At 35.3% G+C, this 21436-nt stretch overlaps 1 protein-coding gene across 13 annotated transcripts in view; it reads right to left on the reverse strand.

The window, feature by feature from the left end:
- Positions 1 to 21436, reverse strand: part of MCTP1 (multiple C2 and transmembrane domain containing 1) — a 606796-nt gene that overhangs the window by 91609 nt on the left and 493751 nt on the right. For 10 of the 13 annotated variants that reach the window (XM_031011415.3, XM_031011414.3, XM_031011413.3 and 7 more), the window contains one exon: positions 3517 to 3636. The exons of the other annotated variants lie outside the window; for them this stretch is intronic. In XM_031011415.3, the coding sequence (XP_030867275.2) occupies positions 3517 to 3636 (120 nt within the window). The remainder of the gene's footprint in view (positions 1 to 3516; positions 3637 to 21436) is intronic. 13 annotated transcript variants of the gene reach the window in all.

Here is a 21436-nt window from a genome sequence, read left to right on the forward strand (position 1 = left end):
AGGCAATGCTGGTGAGAATTTTTCCCAGGTTTTGAAGTGACAGCTCAAACCAACAGAAGGATGACATTCCTACCTTTATATCCCTTTCATACCAGGGACATTTCTGAATGAAGCATGTCTGAAATGGTTTTCTCTGGAAAAGCCTAACAATTCTAATGCTAGAAATTTTAATGTCATGGTCCCAGTCTAGGTATATTCAGACCTAAGATTGCTTATTTTTAACAAGTCTAACTAGGAAACAGCAGAGGCGAAATACCATTTTTAACCACGCCTCTTTCGCATGGGCACCTTCTGAGTCTACAGTTTTAACCTCAGGAATGGCTCTTTACTTATTCTGTCCTTAACAGGTTCAGCTCATTAAATGCTGCAAAACTTATTCAGCAAGGATTACATCTGATTTTGCTCATTAAACTAGAATAGGCACCATGGTGGGGAAAAAGGTATAGGGGTTCAATGCCTGTAATCTTAAAGGTCTCCAAGAAAGGAAAGACTCTCCTTAAACAATAAACACACAAAGAAACACTTTCCTGTTTGGTATTAATCTCAACTATTAGCCAATACATTGAAGACAGAATTTTACCCATCTATGCATTTTTCATCCTTCACAGTGTTTCTTTTCTTTTCTTCTTCAACTTCGTATGTCACGGAAATTTTGTTTCCTTTTCTTTCTTTGCTATACAGACCTGAAGGTCATTTTGATTTTTCGTTTATAATTTTCACCCTAATTAAATTTTTGTCAGCTGAATGTACAGATTTTTGTTTTGTTTTGGTTTGATTTTTGGTGGCAGAAAATTCTTTTTCTTTCTCTGTCTCTCTTTCCTAAAACAGAAAGTTTCCTGGTTTGGAATCAGCCAATGGTGTGATTAATGCACCTCGGAGATCCTGTAAAGTTTTCACACATGCTGAAAGATTCTGTGGTGTCTCTGGGATATCAATATGGACTTACGGGAAAATACCATACTTCCAGTGCTATGCGCTATGCAGGAGAGTCAATGCGTCGCAGCATGGCAACCCCTACAAACACTTTCCCTAAATTCGTATATATGTGTGTGTGTGTGTGTATCCACATACACACACACACACATATATATAAAATATATATAATATATATTATATATTATATATGTAATATATATAATATATAATATATATTATATATATATATGTATTCTGTAACCAGCAAAGTATAATCCAGGTTTCTTTTCAAAAGGAGCAACCGGTTCAAATGCACAGCTGGATATGCCAGCAAACACATAATTAGACAAATTGGATTTAAGAGTTACGTAAGGTCTTAACTGAGCCAGTGAATAAGAAGCTGAATGAAACGTTGTGATTGCTGCTCTGGTGCCTAGAAAGAACAGAATATGTGGATCTGTGTGTTTTGGGCAAATAAAAGGCAATTACTGGGAGTTATGGAGTGTAGTTGGCATTCCATGAGAGTTAGACTATAGAATGTTTCACAGTGGGTTGTACTGGGGAAGAAAAATGTCCATGGCTGAAAGAGGAGCGTGTTAGAGGAGATGTGCTAAAAGGAAAAGATTTGGTAAATACTATTTTGAAGCTATATTTTGCAAAAATCATATGATATGCAATTTTTCAATAGGCTATAAAATGTCTTAGAGAATTTTAAGTACAAAAGGATACATTATATATTATTTTTCTTCCAAAAGTGGATGTTTCCAACCAAGCCAGGTATGTTCTGGAGAAGATAACAAGCAAAGTCTACAGTTTCAGAATTTTTCACTATGAATACCAAAACCAGTGACTAAATATTGAAGATAAGCCCCCCCTCATAGAATTAAGAAGGTAAAACTAAATTACCAGTTTTTCCTATTTGCAAATAATCTTATTTGCAAATTTGTCTCAAGGCAACTGAATGAAAAGTAGATATTCTTCTCTCTCTAAAATCTCCATGAAGTAAATGGGACAAAAAAGCAATTGTCTGAAAGAGTCCTATTTTCTTACAGAAAACATCCTGAATTAATTGATGAAAGTACCTATTTGTCCCCATGACACTAACGCTTATAGCATTTAGGGCTTGTCTCTTAGTGTGCAATTTAAATATATATCCATAAAATCCTTGCCAATAATACTAATAACGTCTTGTCTATTGGTGCTGCCTAACCATTAAAATCTCTATTAGCAATCTCATGTTTGGTTTGATATACATTACAAAGAAGGTTTTGAACACGTCTAATTTCCAAAGCAGGTACTACAGATGGTGGCAAATACAAAGATGAACAGAGTTCCTTCCCTCACATTTATAATCTAGTAAGAGAGACAGAAATATAATAGAGAAATAAACATGGTGCATTGTTGGCAACTTTGTCACATACTAAAGGAAATTATTTTGAAGAATTTTATATTTTGCTTACATTGCTATTTGAAGTGTATTTTGCTTGTATTTTAATAAAAGGGAAGTTCTTTTACATTGAAGGTATGTATGCAACCATTATGATGGTTACTATTAAGTATTATATACTACTTTTAAGCTGATGATCAAATAATTCTGCATCATTATGGGCACAGTAGTAGGCAAAAAATCGATTTGTGATCTATTATAATCTACAGATCATAAATCAAATACAGATCTTTGATGGCAAAAAAAAAAAAACACATAGTAATCTGCTGAGGACAAGTAGATTCTCATGTTTGCCAAACTTTAAATTCTTCTCAACAGCTGTCTATTGAGTTACCAAATTGCAAATGTCGTATTTGGAGAGGACACTCCCCTCATTTATTTACATGTGGGAAAGCTTTTTGAAGTTTGCTTGCTAGGGGCATAGTGATAGACAATCCAAGGGGAACAAAGCTTGGCAGAACATATGTGATTATAGTGTGGGTAGCTTCTGCTTCTTAGTCTAAAACTCTTCCAGAAAGAGAAGGTTGTCTCATACAATCTGCTTTCAAAAATGCCAAAGAGGACAGGTAGATTTAGTATAACTTTCCCTAGGTTAAATGAAAGCTCTTCATCCTTAAGCTGATATCTCAATACACCCCTGACACAGAGAAGGATATTTACTGTTGTCCAGCAAACCTTCATTGAACTAAGGTACTTTATATATGTTTCCAGGTCAACAACCATCAATCCTTCATTCTTTCAATGACCGAGCACAAAGAATCTATCTGTCTTAAGTAAAATACATTCACTTAGTTTGATCATTAGTAATTTTGTGACATTGTATCTTAAATCAGGATTCATTAAGATATAACAAATAAGGAGAATAAAGCAATTATTTGAAGTAGCACCCATTTATGATTGAAAATCATAGCTCATTCTTTGATGTTGCTCCCTGTTTTAGTTTCTACCAGGAGGAGTAATGTTAGAAATAAGTGAATACTCTCTATTGTGTTAGGACCAAAGAGTTGTTAGTTTTGATCTGATAAAACTTTCCTCTAAACTTGAGTATTTATAGACAGAATTCCTGGTTTGTAAAGCCAAATTCAATGTTGATCTTGTCAGAGGGACTCAGAATAAGAACAAAAACACATACAAGTAAGAGAGTAGAGACTTACTGTATCACGTTGCCTGTTATCTTTCCCTGATATTATCAAGAAGTAGTTCCATGTCAATAGTAACAACAAAACCAGTGGTATCATGTAGAGCTCAAAGTTCCAGACAACAAAGAGAAAGAGCTGGAGGAGAGAGAAGAGAGAAGAAGGAATGAGTCAACACTGAATTTCATTAAATGGACCCTTATTTATACTCTACTTCAAAAACACAAAACCAAATGCTTCAGAACAGTAAGATTTATCTTGAAAACGAAGCCTTGGAAACTTTTAGACATTTTTCTAAAAATATAACTGACCCGTGGAAAGTCACTGGTAAGATTTTCAATCTGTTTAATTTCTATGAAGGAAAAGTTGATATCATTACGTTGTCAAAGACAAAATTTGAGTTTTTCTCCTCCAGTGAAATTACTGTTAAGTTGAACAAAATTTTTAAAAAGCAGCAAAATGAACTCCGCTACACTGTCAGAAATACCCTGGTTTATCTGCCTTAATGATAAAAAATGAATCACTATTTAATATCAGGGACTTTTAAAAAATCTCACTTGGATAATACAATGTAACAAGCTTAATAGGCAGATGAAAATACCAGGTCTACACAAGACAGCCCCAAAGATTTCACAATATGAAAAAAAGCACTGCTATGGACAAGTGTACAAAATGGTTGGCTTAACATTCAGCATTACCATAGAAATCAAAGAGCTATTACAAGCAAATTTTGTCAAAGCAAATTTTAAAATGCCTATTTGTATTGTTCTTTTTTTAACATATCTACTTCTCCAAGTATATAAACTTTTTCATTGTAAGACAAATGTTAGATTAAGAACTCACGGTGGTAGATGGAGTCATTCTAAGAACAGTTACATTATAAAACAACACAAAGTTGGATATAAAGTATGACTTACCCCCACCCCACACCAGCCTTGTAATCCTGGACAGATCATTTAAATTCTCTGGGTCTATGGCTTTTGCTGTCAAATTAAGGTAATGTTAAGTCAGGAGGCATTTAACAACTAGATTCCACTCCTGACTCTAATGCTAACTAGCCATATAACTTTCAAGCAACGTATATATCCCCTCTTTCGTTTCTTCCCCAGTAAAATGGGGATGATAGGATTATCCACCTCAGGGTTGTGAGAATTAAACACACTGCTTGGTGTGCAGTAATTTCACAGAAACCAAAACCCAAACCATTATTGTGTAAATGTTATTAATACATTACAAAACACAGAAAGTCAACTAATTATTGATTAAAGTCCTCAAGTAATATAGATTATAATACTGGAAGCTAGAAAGCCCTCTGCCTGCTAAGATTTAGCTGAACCATAGCATAACTGGGAGTTTCAGCCAGCTGGTTGGAATAACACAAACATCTTGCATTTGATAGGTCAGGAGAGTTAGGGGCAGTGCCCTAAGGACACCCATCTCAGGCACAGCAGCATGGGACATTTGCAGTCTTCTTAATAAATCTCAGTGAAGCCTACAGCCTATTTAAATGGCAGAGAAAATTAAACAGTAAGAAATGGTAGAGAGACTCCTGGCCTCAGGGCCAGGAGACCAAGGTTCTGAGTTTTAGAAAGTCCCTCTGCCTTAGTGTTCTCATATCTTGACAGAGGTCTATAAATCTAATCATCTTTAATATTTCTCTAATATTTAAAATGACTTCATGACATTACTGTACCATCTGTTTTTTCAATGTGACATTAAATTTTGAAAATTGTATATTTTACCGAATTCTTTTATATTCATAACCAAGTGGGCACCAAAAAGCAAAAATAATAGTTAAATAAGCCAAGAAATGATTTTGGACAGAATTACATAGTAACTATAGATTCAAGTTCCTGCATAAGAAAAGTTCCAAATATTGTAATACATGAAACATGAGCCATATCTTTTATTTTATGAGAAAAGTAGGAAGATTTCCAGAAAAAGAAAAATATTTTCATTTAATTTTTGAAATTTATGCAATTATACAAAGACGATATAAATAATTGATGGTTATGATTATTAAAATATACTTTATAAAGATAATTATTTTTTAGGAAGTGAATGAAGGTAAATGTGACAGACATCAATACATGTAAAAGGGAAAATCATTTTCGGCTAAAGTCCATATTCTTTATATATTTATTTGTAGCATGTAGGCAGTCACTAGAATATAAGCTCCTTTAAAGGTAGACTTTTTGTTTTCATTCACTGTTTTATCCCTAGAGCCTGGAACAGTACTTGGGGCATAGCAAGTGCTCAATAAGTAAATATTTACTGAATTAATGGATAAATGGACACTGGGTTCCGCAATCATTCTACAGAATTCTATTTAATTATTTGTATTAGCAAAAGTTCTATAGATCTACTATATAAAACCAAGTGACTTCAGGAAAATGCATTCAGAGTTACAATCTGGGATACTACTAACAAATTTCTCCCTCTGACAAAAAAGTCTACCTTAGTACTTCTTCTAGACAAGATTTTCTTTCCATTTGGCTATGCAGTCATGAACTATTTTGGATATTATGGTCTTTTCTCTTGGACCCTCCTTTATGTTCCTTTTCTGAGGGCATTCATTTGACTTAGTGTGTTCTGGCATCATGGATGGGACTCAGATTATCCCATTGCTAAATATGACCAATTGTAATCTTTTTAACCTATTAAGCAGATACATTTTCCCTTGTAATGTCCATTCATTGGTGTTAGGGTCCTCGCCTTATTCAGAATGAATTTCCTTGTAATGTCCGTGGATTGGTGTTAGCTGCAGGCCTGTCATCCACAGAAAAAACTACCTAGGTGACAATCCTGCAAGCAATCAAGACATCTTTCATGCATTCTTCTTCTCTAGATTTGACATCACCACTTGCTTCAAGCATCAGTTACAGATTATGGTTTCTAGGCACTTCCCCATTGTAGTCATCTTCCTCTTATCATATCCAAATCAATACATCAATAACTTTCTTAAAATATAGCACTCAGAACTGACACACACTTCTCATAAATGCCTAAGGTATTTTTATGTGTCCTAATAACATGGGCACCAGAACATGGATTGGAGAAAGACACAGGAGACAGAGACACAGGAAGAAATTACATTCATTTTAGGAATTCTGGCAATAGAAAAACCATCTCCTTTTCTATTGTGGTTTTAAGAATCTAATATTTGGGTAATTGAGTGAAGAGCTCCTACTATTGAAAAAATATATATTTTTAAAATATGAGAGCTTTGAATAAGTTGTAAATACAAAAGCATTTATTTTTCTTTTTCAGCACCTAAATGAAGATTTCAAAAGGTTAAAGAACATGAACACAGATTAACAATAAAAATGTATTTATTGAACATATACGTTATGAAATATTAGATGTTTGAAAGTAGAACAGCCAATCATTTATTCAATATAATATTAGTGATAATTCTAATTCCTGTTAGCTGGTGAGGCTCCTCTAATAAAGAGAGCTCTCGAAGGAAGAAAGGAGCTTTTTAGCTCATTCACTCCACACTAAAGCCTCTTCTCTCCTTTCTCTTCGGAAAGAGATCAATCTTCTCCTCTTTCCTATAAAAAACTGAGATAACACAAAAGGTCTGGCCTTTAGTGTCCCACTAGGGTAGTAAGAGAAATAAGGCAGCTGGAAGAAACCCAAGGAGGGCCAAGACAATGAAGGATCTGTCCTTGGTCCTGATTATACATTTTCAGAGGTATGGGGGGAAACAAGAGATACAATAATGCATTAAAATGGGATGGAAAAAGAAATCAAGAAACAATTTTAAAAATCTCTAATGTATTCACAGAATACAAAAATAAACCATAAAATGTCTAGCATTTGTCCAGATCTGCATTTCTGGAATTGCTTTTTGCCTCTGTGGGTCATGGAAAGAGGACCTGCAGATTTTAGAATTTTTTGATGTTACAGTGTGGTGATAAGGACACTCACAAATGTCTACAGAGTGTTAAATTCCTTCACCTCCTTCACTATAGCACCCTTTCTGTATTTTTTCCTCTCTCTCTCTGTCACATAATCTCTTCACATCTCCCCCATCTCTCCTTTTAATAAGGAAACTGGCTGTCTACATTTTACTCTCATGGAATACATGCCCAATTCCAAACAAAACATCTACCCCTATGTTAGTTATCCATGTTCATTAGAGACTAGAACTATTCCAAGAATTTGGTGGCTTTCTTTTTTAATCATTATATGGCTGTTGTAATTTACAATTAGAACTCAATACCAGAAAATCTTCAGGGGGCATTAGTCAAATGGTAATAAGTACACACAACCCCTTTCATTAGAAAAAGAACATTGAGAGTTTTACTCATTATCCTGCATGTTAGAAGCTCTCTATCAACTGGCTTTGGGCCGTTAGCCATGACTGTGGGATCCCTCAAGGAGCTGCTGCAGTGTGGTACAGTAGAAAGAGAAGGGTATTTGAATCAGGCCTAGAGGCATCCAAGCTCTCTAGTCACCAGCTTTGGGACCTTGGGCAAGTTACTAGATTTCTCTTAGTTTTGTCGTCTGAAAAGTAAAAATGATACTATTTACTTGGCAGATTTGAGAAGCAATTAAGCCGATGCTTGACATCTATAAGATGCTCAACAAGCATTAGGTGTTATGACAAGCAGGAATTGATTGGCTTACACTACATGTAATTTTTTTTGGCCCTTCTAGCAGCTTATCACTTTTTGTATACTACCTTAGAATCCATAGCTAATGATTGTTTCAAGTATAAGAGCTATGCTAAAGAAGCCATGCCAACTAAATAGAAAGAGATGATGAAATGAGTGCCACTTTCAGTTTTTCATATTTAATTTGTGGTGACTGAGTACAGTGATGACCCCAATTTTTCCATGTCTCCCTGTATCCATGACTTTTATAATAGCCTCCCACAATGACTAAGATTAGGCACATAACTTATTTTTTCAAGGATAGAGTAGCAAATATGATGAAAACAGAGGCTTAAAAAAACATGGGGCATAGCTGCCTCCATCACCCCAGTTGAAAGCCAGACAGCATCCAAAGCAAAGCCACCTAACAGACCAGAAGCCAACCAAAGACGCAAGAGTGAGCCCAGAGCTAGGCCTAGCCCAAACTGCTAACAAAATCATCACTAAATAAATGATAGTTGCTTTAAGCTACTAATTGTGGAGTGGTTTGTTATACAGCAAAAGCTCACTAATAAATATTATTCTGTCTCCAAGGAGACAATGTGGTAGGGTAAAATACAGTTTCGACTAGAAGCCCAAAGAAGTGATTTCAGTTCGATTTCTGCTATTTGATCATCATAGGACCCTGTGCAAGTCTCTTACCTATAAAATGGAGATGGTTACACCAGCCCATTTCACAAGTTGGCTATGGAAAAGCAAGTGATACATGTGAAGATGCTTCATCACAAAGTACTATATTATTAATGTAATGCTTTTCTTTTCTTTTCTTTTTTTTTTTTTTTGAGATGGAGTCTTGCTGTTGCCCAGGTTGGGGTGCAGTGGCGTGATGTCGGCTCACTGCAAGCTCTGCCTCCCGGGTTCATGCCATTCTCTTGTCTCAGCCTCCCGAGTAGCTGGGACTACAGGCGCCCACCACCACGCCCAGCTAATTTTTTGTATTTTTAGTAGAGATGGGGTTTCACCGTGTTAGTCAGGATGGTCTCAATCTCCTGACCTCGTGATCTGCCCGCCTCGGCCTCCCAAAGTGCTGGGATTACAGGCGTGAGCCACCGCACCCGGCCTATGCTTTTCAAATTATAAATTATTTTTAAGAAAATTACACAGACTTTATAAACTTAATAAGTCAATATGATCATTGCTCTTTGAGCAGTTGTAGAAGACGAGTGGTGTTCTTTAGGGTGAACTGTATTTGGTGAGGAATGGAGAAGTTTTTGGTGGGAAATCCTAAGAGTTAAACAGAAGGGTTCCAGTTAAAAGTTTTACTAATAATTGAAACAAAAAAAATCTAGATCTTTACAAAAATTCATTATTACTAGTAAATGGCCGAAACATTAAAGATTTTGTGAACTCAAGTTAAAACAATTCAGTATTAAAATGTTAACAATTTTTTAACAATCTTATTATGCCCCTATATATGAAAAAAAGCTTGTTTGGAACTAGCAGTTTCATGAATTCTAATTCTTGTTCATAGTCTTTGTTCATTTTTAAATTCAAAAACCTTTTATCTAAATCAGTATTAACTTGCCTATGATATTAGTGGCAACATTACAATATGCAATTTTGAAGTATCCATTTGGGTCAGGCTTCAAAAACATTCTAAATTTTAACCATAAATATTCAGAATGAGGGTTTTTTTTTTTGAAAAGTTTTAATTTACCACAAGGTAAATAGGCCGGGCACGGTGGCTCATGCCTGTAATCCCAATACTTTGGGAGGCTGATGCAGGAGGATTGCTTGAGGCCAGGAGTTCGAGACCAGCCTAGGTAACCTAGCGAGACCTCGTCTCTACTAAAAATAAAAAAATGTAGCCGGACCCGGTGGCATATGCCTATGATCCCAGCTACTCAGGAGGTTGAGGCAGGAGGAACCCTTGAGCCCAGGAGGTTGAGGCTGTAGTGAGCCATGATTGCACCACTGCACTCCAGCTTGGGCAACAGAGCAAGACTCTGTCTCAAAAAATATATGTAACATTATTTCTCCTAACAAGTATCTTATATCATATCATATTGCACAGACAGAACTTTAAGGAAAAAGTCCTGAGAGGCAGACTGGGAGGGCAGGGACTATTACCTTCCTTTTACAAAGGAGGAAACTGAGGCTTAGGAGTTTGAGACTTGTCTGAAGCAAGTCTGAGTGGCAGAGCCAAGTCTTCTCCTTCCTAATCTAGTATGCTGTTCCCACGAAGCTCCACTGACTCTACAGTAAACGGTCTTAGATTGAATGTTGATGTTTTAAAGGTATCAATTATTTAGGTACTGATTATCCAATTTGTAGATTTTCCATATCTTTTTCTTCTCTTCCCCCTTCCTCTAGGATAACTACTCTTGCATCAGTACAAAGAAATGGAATGCCACTTCTTAGGTGTTCTGGTAAAGGTTTGGTATGGCAAAGAGGCCAAAAACTAACGGTGGAAATGAGGTTTGTGGAGCCAATTTTATTCTTCCTTTTTTCCCACCATCTTACATGACTCTGAATAATCAAAACTTGGCTATTCATAAGATTTCTATTAAGTGGGGTTTTCTTCTGTCCAAAATGTTTAGAAGAGGTTAGCAAGGTGGCTGTAAAGGCAAAGATTGGAAACTGAAGGAGCCAATTACATTTTTACAGAAAAAAAAAAGTCCTACTTTTTCAAATAAAGATTAAACAAACAAACAAAAATCTGTTCTGCTGAGAAGTTAAGTGAAGGTGGGGCAAGGCTTTTCAGTCATATGAAACAAGGCATACTATACAAAGTAGAGTGAGCAATTCCAAATTTTAAGATTTTTATAGTAACACCATTTCTTAGGAGGTGCAAGACATGCATGATTTTGATTTCTTTGAGCCTGGGGTTTTATGAGTCTCAGGCAGGACTGGGCCATTCACATCATCCCATCAATTGATGCTCTCATTGAAGTGCAGTGGAAGATGCCTGCATTCAATGATCATTCAGTGAGACACATGACAGTATCCCTGGGGGAGCCCACTTCAGAAAAAATCATTTAAGTTGGAATATTGAATATCCTATTCTTTTGCAAACTACAGTATATTTTAAAAAGAAATCTCATCCAAAATGATTAACACTTCCTACTGTTCAGGAAAAAAGCCTGCCCTTTCAGACTAACAGCTGTGGATCATTAGCTCTCCAGTGATGAGATGTGTTTGATGAGTATTTTTCTTTCTAATTAAGAGATGAGATTCTCTATTTGACTGTCTCTTCAGAAAGAAGTGAAGAAAAAATTTTCTGCCTACATGGAAAGGCCATCTCCTACAAAACAATTAATTATTTCACGGTCCTTTTAGAAAATCCTTTTCCTTCCTAATTTCAATTCATTTTTTTCTTAAACCTAACACACATTTACACTCAGACCTTCACAGTATTAACCCATTTTTTACCCAATCTTCACCCCCTAATGTTTTCCTGTATATTTCATCATTCGACAATATCTGTTTCAGAAAAAACAGAATGAAGAAATGTGCCAAAAGTGCGTATATGCTTAGAAGAGTTAATCTGGAAGGACTTTTTTGGGTCCTAACAGAGAACATTTGGTATGAGAATGTTTCTTGATGTGAGAGAGACCTCAAATTAGAAAGATAACAAATACACAGGATATGCCTTTTGAGGAACTAGGCAATGATTGGGGGGAAAATTCAAGGTGTTTATCAATATATAAAAACTGGTTATAGTAATGAATACTTAAAAGGAAATTATCTTACCTCTACCAATAAGATTGGCCTTAAAGAAGAGAGCTGGGTAAAGTGAGACCTAAAATATATTGCTTTTCATTTTGAAAAAGCCATCATCAGAGTTGGCAAAGAGGTAAAATTTCTGAATTACAAACCTGATTGAAGAGTAGGATAGTTAGAACCCAATGAAAGCACTGTTTGTGAATTAACCCCACCAATGGCCTCCTTAAATCCTTTTTGGCACAAGAAAGGGAATATAAAAAGGAGGAGGATCAACTTTCAAACATTTCAGTGCTGAGCTGCCACTTTCCTCCCTAGGGCACATTTGGAAATATGCAGGGATGTTTTTAGTTGTCACAATGACTAGGATGGGAGAAGGGAAATACTGGCATTTGGCGGGTGAAGCCAAAGTGAATCACTCTGAAATATGTGTGACAGTCATACCCAATGAAGAATTTTCCTGCCCCAAATGCTAAAGCACTCCTCTTTGAGAAAAGTTGTCTGTTTCTCACATAGATAATAGAATATTCTATAATTAACTTACAAAAGAAGAAACTATATGTGTATATACAAGTGTATACAGAAAAAAAGCTAGGTATATTTCCTATGTGATGGCATGAATTATGACTTAGAGTAAGTCAGTAGCAGAGAAAAAATTGTCCTTATAAGCATTTGAACTAGATTCTCCTATTAATGTTTAACATTTTTTAAAACATGCCCAAAGTACTGGAGGTGAACCCCTTATGCCCATTTACACTCACTCAAATTAAGTCAGGCTCCACCACATCATCAGAGTCTTCAGAACCTAGTCTTCTGGGAAGGGGGTGGTTTTGCCTTGATTTAAATAGCCAGATGGCACCACCACCTGTTCAAAGGTCTTTATTTCTGGTTGGTTCCACTAAAGCTTTTTGTATCACCTCCATTCAACAAGGGAGAGGAGATAGGCAAAGTGAACTTAATTAATTCCTAGCATAACGATAACCTTTTCAAGGTGGTTTTAAAGTATGATGTGTTGCTCTTCTGAAGAGAGGCTTTGCTTTGTTTGGACAATTTTCTAAAGTACACGGTAGCAGGGAATTGATGATCACCTTAGACCCACTGAATCTTTCCAATGTATTTTGCTATTTCCTGTGATCATGCCACAATGATACAGGGAGCATTAATATGCTCAAAAGAGCCTCATGTACAGTGGCATCTCTCCCTTCTCTTAATTAGAATGAAAATTGCTTTCTTTTTGACTAGTTTCAACCAGATACCAAACTGACAAGACTTGATCTGTTGTGTTTTGTTGTGTGTGTGTTTCTTATGTGTAGAGGAAAAAAAATCAAAGTGCACTATCTACCAAATGACTCTATATTGAGTAGGCAAAGTGTGTCAAAAGAACTATCTATCTCTGTTCTGGTAACAGGATGAGGTATATGGGAAGGAGTAGAAAAAAAGTGAGAAATTGGTTGATTTATTGGCAAGCTGTGACTTGAATACATATACTGAAACTTTATTTATTGATGGTGTTGAAAAAACATTGTTCCTTTGGATTTACTAGGATGAACAAATATACATCAGAAAGTTCCAATTCTTTATATTGTGAAAATGTATGCTGGGTTTTTGAAGTCGCTATCTGAAACCTAAAGTCTACAATCTTAGTACATCAATGCTTTTTTGAAAAACATAGCTTGACTCTATCTATTAAAGAAGCAAGTGTGACAACTAGATAGGACTCATTTGAAGATGTGCTACATACAAGCCACAAAAGCACCTAGTGAAGAATCTCCACAACAAAATGGACCCAAACAACCTTAAAGATGGAGCTATCAACTAATCATAGCATAATGCACACTACTTTCCTTGATGGAGATATTATATCAATAGAACCTGCCAGCCAGAAGGCTTGGGAAGTTATTTATTTATTTAAATGTTTTTTTTTTCAGCTTACAAGTTGTACTGATAATTTGTGTCATTTTTATCAAAGTCAGAGATGAAAGGCTCTGGCTTTGCTTTGAGAACACTGACAACTCCAAAATGTAAAGCCCAGAGTATGTCCAACTTGAGCATCACATAACCACACATGAATAACTGATAAGAAATCCCTGCAATGTTGTGAATTTAATGTTAGTAAAAGTTTGGATGTAGAATGAAAGTGACAAATGCTTATAGATGCCTGGAGAATGTTGATTCTCCAAGGTCCCTTTCATTAGAAATTAGTCCGTTACCTTTGTAGTTTGTAATGCCTACCATGGTATCAAACACAGTTGATGTTTTAATTTTAACAGCTTTATAATTCACAAAAGTTCAGCTCATTCAAAATCAGGCTGCAAGCACAGTCATTCTTGCAGACTACAGATCAGCACATATTTATTATTTTAAATGACCAATTAAGAGGAATTGATATTATGTGGCCTGTGAGGAAGTTGCTGGAATCAAGTAACAATTGCTCTAAAAAATGCTCAAGTACTACATTAAAGAAACATTTAAGAATGAGTTAACGCTGTTAAACTCACTGAAGCTTGCCTTTCTCTAGTGCCCCGTTTTCCCAGGATCCAACTTTTTCTGGAAAGACCCACGACTATCTCACTAATGCTAGGTAACTAACAGTCCATGCTTTAATTATTTTCTAAGGAAGAAAAAAAAGTGTTTTAATGTTGGATCTCAGTGTGTTTTAGCTTTTCTTCTTATGCCTCCAATGAAAAAGATATCTTTTTCATGATAGTCTAATCATTACATGATGTTCTGATATTCCTTCCTGTCTTTCAAGTTTTTAAATTATTGTTTAACAAACTTGTTAGATTCACTGTGATCTTTTATTTAAGTATATTTTACAGAAATTGACAATTTCTATATATTTTCTAAGGCATTAGAAGTGAGGTAAAGATTTATTAGAGCTTATTAAAAGCAGTTTCCTTTTAAACTTTTAAAGAAATGAATGTTACCACTCCTATTTTTGAAATCAATTTTTGATCAGTTCCCCTTTGTGTATATAAATGCTATATCTAGACACACAAATCTTACACCAATGTTTGCTGATGTACAAAGTGTAAAATTTCCCTAAGCTTGAAATCTGGCTTTAAAGCTATCTCCATCCTGAACAGGTACAATATTTAGGGCAACAGCTGGCACTTCAGTTGCTCATGGGGGGAAACTCCCTCTGTTCTCTATACTGTGCCAGAAAATAGGATACCCAGCTATCTAACAAGCCAAACACATGTTAGTAAAGTCTGTGATACAAGTTACTTTAAAAATTAGCCCTTCAGTCTTTACACCTCCAGCTCTAACTCACTGAACAGGAATGCCTTTAGAAAAGCAGATGATCAATTATGGTAATTCCTTTTTTATAGTAGCTGATGTGCAGAGTGTTGCATTCTGCCAAGTTTTGGGATATTTGGTAGCATTCTGACTTTTTTCCACTCAAATTATTTCACTCAGACTTATCCAACTTATCACGACTATCTTCCCTGGGCTACTGATTTCTGATCTTTCTTTTTTATCCTTCATGATATAACCTTGCAGTTATTGTTGATTATTCTTTGTCTGGGTTTAATATCTTCATTTAAATTTTAAAATCACAGAGCCAAAGTCAGAAAGTGTGTTTTTAAATTTTCACCCTCATAAATAGATTTAAGACCTAATAATATCATACATTTCAGCTATCATTTACTAGCTTCTGAAACTTCATCTCCCATTCCGTCTTATAATTTTCTAATTTTCTCCTTCACTGGTCTCATTCCCCCAATCCCTCTGTTCTGGAAAAACTTCAAGAGTTATGTTTAGCAGCTCTAGCTATGTCTGAACATTTCTCTTTGCAATTCAAATAATCATCTTAGGCTGATTTTAACAGCCTTCTTTACTCCATTCCATCTTTTACCCTTGCTGCGTAATGTTTACTGATGAATGTCTTTCTCCCATTTATTTCTTAACAGCTCTAAGTGGTCTAGTTACTGCATGGGAAGCCTAAAGGTTTGAGCACTAAGTATACATTTCTCTTGGCTATTTTCCACACCTCTAAACATTCTCTTAAATGCAATGGGGCTTGTGTTTCAATGGTAACAGAAGTTATCAGAGAACACTAGTTTAGACAGCAAGCAAGCCGAACTCCAACTGTTCAAACAGCCTGACTTTTACAGTAAAAGGAAAGGCCCTGGGCCAAGACCACTGAGATGAGCAGGTATTTTTAGTTCACTTGTAGGCCAGCTCTAATGTAATTCTGAAATGTTTTCTTCAAACCAAACCCGACTTTTTCAGGGCTGTCCAAATCTGTTTTCTTTTATAGCAAGTACAAATTCTTGGAGCAAGGGAAGCATGCGTATCATTTGCAATGCTGCTGCATGTCTATGGTGTTGATGCCCGATGGCTCAAATTAGTCCGCAAAACAGATGAGCGCATTGTAATTAGCTCTTGTCAAACTGTTAGAAATACAAAAACCAATTCCACTGTAATAAAAATTATGAAAAAGAAAAATCTCTCCTATCATTTTCAGCCAAAATAGTTCCTGAAATGTCTGTAGTTTAGGATTCCAGAGTTCTAAAAGAAGGCCATTTCATTTTCAGAAAAGCTTTCACTTCATTGACATGGAGATGCCGAGATGTATTATCTTTCAGGCATTTTTCTCATTGTAGCTGATTGCCCATAAAGCCCTGTTTCTAAAAATGACCTGTCAGGAGTGGACATATTTTGTTGAGCCACACGGTACTGATGTACAATTCTCAAGAAACATTTATACTTCTTTGAGTACTGTTTTAAAGAAAATTTTCTTAAGTTTTTAAAATCAATGATTTACTGTGATCAATTTTCCAGAATAATTGAATATTGCATTCTATTTAAACAAAAGGGGATATTAAGCAGGCATTAATCATAGGTTCAGATGTGATGTCACACACTCACATGATGATCCTCAGTTTCTTGTTCACAATTTACTTGAATATTCATTGTTGGGACACTGACTCTAAAGACTACTTCGTTCAATCTTTTAAATTATTCACAAGCTTCCTCTCAAGGAAAAATGTGAGCTATTGGTAGATGGCTATTGTAAAAAGCAAGTGTAAATATGAACCAAAAGGTGGTGCTGTTTGTGATTAGGTCAGGGATACAAAAAAAAAAAAAAAACAAAAACCAAAAAACTAAAACTAAAACAAAACAAAACAAAAAAAACCCTTCTACATGTCTTCTGAACTTTTCCAAAGATAAATTCAGGTGTATTTGTGGGAATGAGCACAATAACGTAAAATGAAACTATCTTTAAAAGTAATAAAATTACTATATACAGAAAATTCAGGTGAACACCTGTAGTCTTAGCTACTTAGGAGGCTGAGGTAGGTGATCGCTTAGCCCAGGAGTTCAAAACTGCAGTGCACTGTGATTGAGCCTGTGAATAGCCATAGCACTCCAGCCTGAGCAACACAGTGAGACCTTGCCTCTTAAAAAAAAAAAAAAGGTGATACAAAATGGATCATAGAACTAAAACCATAAAACCTCTAGAAGAAAATATTTGTGGCCTTGGGGTAGGCAAGGTATTTATTCACAGACACAACACCAAAAGCATTCTCTCTCTCTCTCTCTGTGTATAAATGTCTGTCTGTGTGTGTGTGTGTGTGTGTGTGTGTGTGTGTGTATAATGTATATTTAAAAATTTGGCCTCATTAAAGTTAAAAACATTTGTGCTCCAAAAGACACCATTAAGAAAATGAAAAGATAAGCCACACATCGAGAGAAAATAATTGCAAATAATATATCTGATTAAGGACTTGTATTCAGAGTATGTAGAGTACTTAATACAAAGACAAAAACCCTGTTTAAACAATGGGAGAAAGATTTAAATAGACATTTCACCAAATAAAACATCTGAATGTCAAATAAGCACATGAAAAGATGTTCTAAATCATTAGTTACTAGGGAAACATAAATTAAATCACAATGGGATACCACTTCACACCCACTAGAGTGGCTGTAATCAGGACAGAAAGTACTAAATGTTGGTGAAGATACAGAGAAACCAGAACCCTCATATGTCGTTGGTAGGAATGTAAAATGGTAAGCCTACTTTGGAAAACAGATTGTTAGTTTCTTAAAAATGTAAACATACATTTACCACATTAACCAATAATTCTACTCCTATCAAAGAAAAATGAAAACATATGCCTACATAAAGATACACACACGGATGTGCATTGCAGCATTATTCATGTTATTCCCTAAATAGAAACAATCCAAATGTTTATCATCTAGTAAATCGATAATCAAAATGTGCTATATCCAAGGAATACTATTCAGTAATAAAAAGAAGATACTTGTAATCCTAGTACTTTGGATGGTAGATCACTTGAGTTCAGGAGTTTAAGACCAGCCTGGGCAACATAGTGAGACCTTGTCTCTACAAAAAAATTTTAAAAATTAGCTGGGAGTGGTGGCACACACCTGTCACTTGAGTTTGGAGGTCAAGTCTGCAGTGAGCCGTAATTACATCACTGCATTCCAGCCTGGGCAACGGAGCAAGATCCTGTCTCAAAAAAACAAAAATAAAAGAAGACACTACTGACACATTCTACATCATGAACTCAAAATCACCACACTAAGTGAAAGAAGTCAGATGTAAAGGACATAGTGTATGATTCCATTTATATGAAAAGTTCAAAAAACGCAAATCCCTAGAGACAGAAAACACATTAGTGGTTTCCAGGAGCTGGAGGTGGGAATGGAGAGGACTGTATCAGTCATGAAGGATCCTCTGAGGTGATGGTTGTACAACTCTGGAAATTTACTAAAAACCAGTGAATTCTATACTCAAAATGGGTGAATGTTATGACATATAAATTATATTTCAGTAAAACAAAATTTCACCTGTTCTTTATATTTCATTTAAAATAAAAAGTGCTAAAAATAAATACACAATACACAAATAAATAAATAAAAAGTGCTAAACTTTTGTGGAGGTAAATTCCAGTACAAATAACTGAGAGAAACTAGGCTGAGAAAGTTAATGGTAAGGAATCTTGGGTGAATCTTGCCAACACTTCCAAAATATTTAAAAATGCAAGTCGATGACACTATCCACATGATGATTCTTTGGACAGTTGGTCCTCATTTGAGTTCAGAGAAGTTTCACTAAAGTCACTATAAAATAGATAAAGCAAATATCAACATCAATCTTTGCTAATTATAATTGGAAAAGCAGGGTCCTAGAGGCAGGTGATGGAAAGTGGCAATATAATGCTACCACCATAAGGTGAGACTATCACGCAACTATAATAGTTCTAAATTCCTATGAAAAATATAATCAGTTAAAAAATTTTTTTGAACTCCTTACTTTCTAAATAAGAAATGGCTGAGAATATGAAAAAAATGCTAAGGAAAACTCAGTGAGAGAAGACATGGAAAGAAATAGAAAAGGACAGCTTAGCCCGACATGCAGAAAGAAAAAAAAAAGTTAAAAGAAAACAAAAACAAACCTTGGCACAGGAGAATGAGGATAGTGTATTCAAAGTCATCTTCTCTGCCCTGAAGAAAGCACTACTGGATAAATATGACAATGTTTCCTTATTTTGTAATCTTGGGTGAGGAACTCTTTTAATTTGGGCCTAGAGTCTTAGGTTTTCATTTGCATTCCTCAGTGATGTCTGTTGCCAAGTTACCTATAGTACCACCTATCAGGAAATAAAACTCCTTAGCCCCACATTCGTCTACGGGAAATACAGCAGGAATACATGTTAGGAGGGATTTGTTTTATTTTTCCGGTCAGCAACAGTCAGTGCCTCCCTTAGGTTGGTTAGGTTTGTTTTTCTCAATATATTACATCAAGAAAATAGAAATGAAAACTGCTGAACACAGCAGGACAAGTGAAATACACCTGAAAACCGCTTCCAACTGTTTTTATGCCAGCACTTCCAAAATTCTAGGATAATCCCATATCTTCCTATACTGCTACAAAACATTTCTTAATATTTTTCATGATAAAGCTTAATACATGCGTTTGTTAGCTAAGTTATATAATATCAAGCATGGAAAAGCAGGTGGGCCCTGGCAGATTTCCCCTTCTTTCTACAGCCAATTTCTCTATCAATTGCTGCAATCTAAACTGCCTCCCTGTTCTACTGTCAGCTTTTCTGGAGCTATTCTATCTCCCAGGGAGACAGGTGTGGCTTTGTTCTCTAAGTGCATGACACTAGGCGAATCCAGCTCCCCTTTCACTAGTTCAGTTATGGCAACATTGCACTTCTTTCATTTATGTCTTTGCCTTTCAGATATGTTTGACCACACTCCTGTCCAGAAGTGTTCACCACATTTCTCGCTTTAATAAAGACATCCGCTCAGTGGCAACTCTGGATTCAGGGTTTACTAGTGTAATAAAGAGGCAGCAATCTGTTTCCTCTTTTCTAGCTTTAGAGCAGTCTTGAGGAGGCATACAATAGTGTACAGCTTTTAAATACCAGTTAGAAAAGAACACTGGCTCAAGACCGTCTTGGTCTTGGTCTCATTGTCAATTAGAGCAATGGTAAATGGAATGGAGCTGGTGTCAAAGAGAGGGCAATATGCGACCTAAAAGCAAAACACATGTCATACCATCTATCATGAAATGCCCTGGGTTGTCTGCATAGCTTTGTTTTCCTCTCCTTTATGTCTAGTTTATGCAAAATGGAGGGTAACTGGCATACAGATGGGGAGGAAAAGCCTAAAAAGGAAAACAAGAAAAGGTAAAGTAAGAAGGGCTGAATAATGCTAAGACTTCTCCCATAAAACAAGTAAGCTTTTTTTAATTGAGAAATTTTGTAGATAATGAGAGCCCTAAATCAGCTGAAATGTTTTAGTGTTCAAGGTAAAATACGTATGTATAAATATGTTTGCCAAGTGTGTACATGGATATAACATCTTTGTGTATATGGATAAACATTAGATGTGTGTATATAAATTTATATCATGTGTATATTTATCTGTACTTTTATTCATCCCATGGGAAGTGTGTATCCATAAATATTAAGTAATTATGTGTTGGCCCCTCTCCCTCAACTATAAAATTAAAATATCAATTCAATTATACTATGAAAATTCATTAAATGCTGTTAATGTTTATCTCACTTCTAAGAAATAATTTTACATGAATTAATATAGTACTGTTAATATATTTAAGGATTTTTATTATTTTGAAACCTAAATAGGAATTAAATATGAAACTGGATTTAAATAATTTAATTAAATAAAATTATTACCATGAAAGAATAATTATAACTAAGCATTTCTATGCCCCAGAGGATCATTTAACTTTTTTCCCCTTTATCAATTTCAATTATATGTTTTTATTTTTATTCCCATATTGCAGATAGAAAAATTGAGTTTAGGGTAAGGCAAACATTTTCTATCATGTGCCATGGCAATCATTTTTAATCTCTACTTCACAATCTTATTTCCAAAAATAAGGTGGTAAAATTTGACAGGATTTTAAACAATGTAGCCTCTCTTCAAGATTGTATGAAAAAATTCTAAATATATAAAGATTATTGAATATAAATAAGTATACTTAAGGGTATTATTTTATTAATGTACTCTAAAAATTTCTCCTTGTCCATTAAAAAATGTTATTTTCTTCTTCTTACTTCCTCCCCATTTTAAGATCCATTTTAAAGACTGTGTTA

Source organism: Gorilla gorilla, chromosome 4, assembly GCF_029281585.2.
Source record: "Gorilla gorilla gorilla isolate KB3781 chromosome 4, NHGRI_mGorGor1-v2.1_pri, whole genome shotgun sequence".
NCBI lineage: Eukaryota > Metazoa > Chordata > Mammalia > Primates > Hominidae > Gorilla > Gorilla gorilla.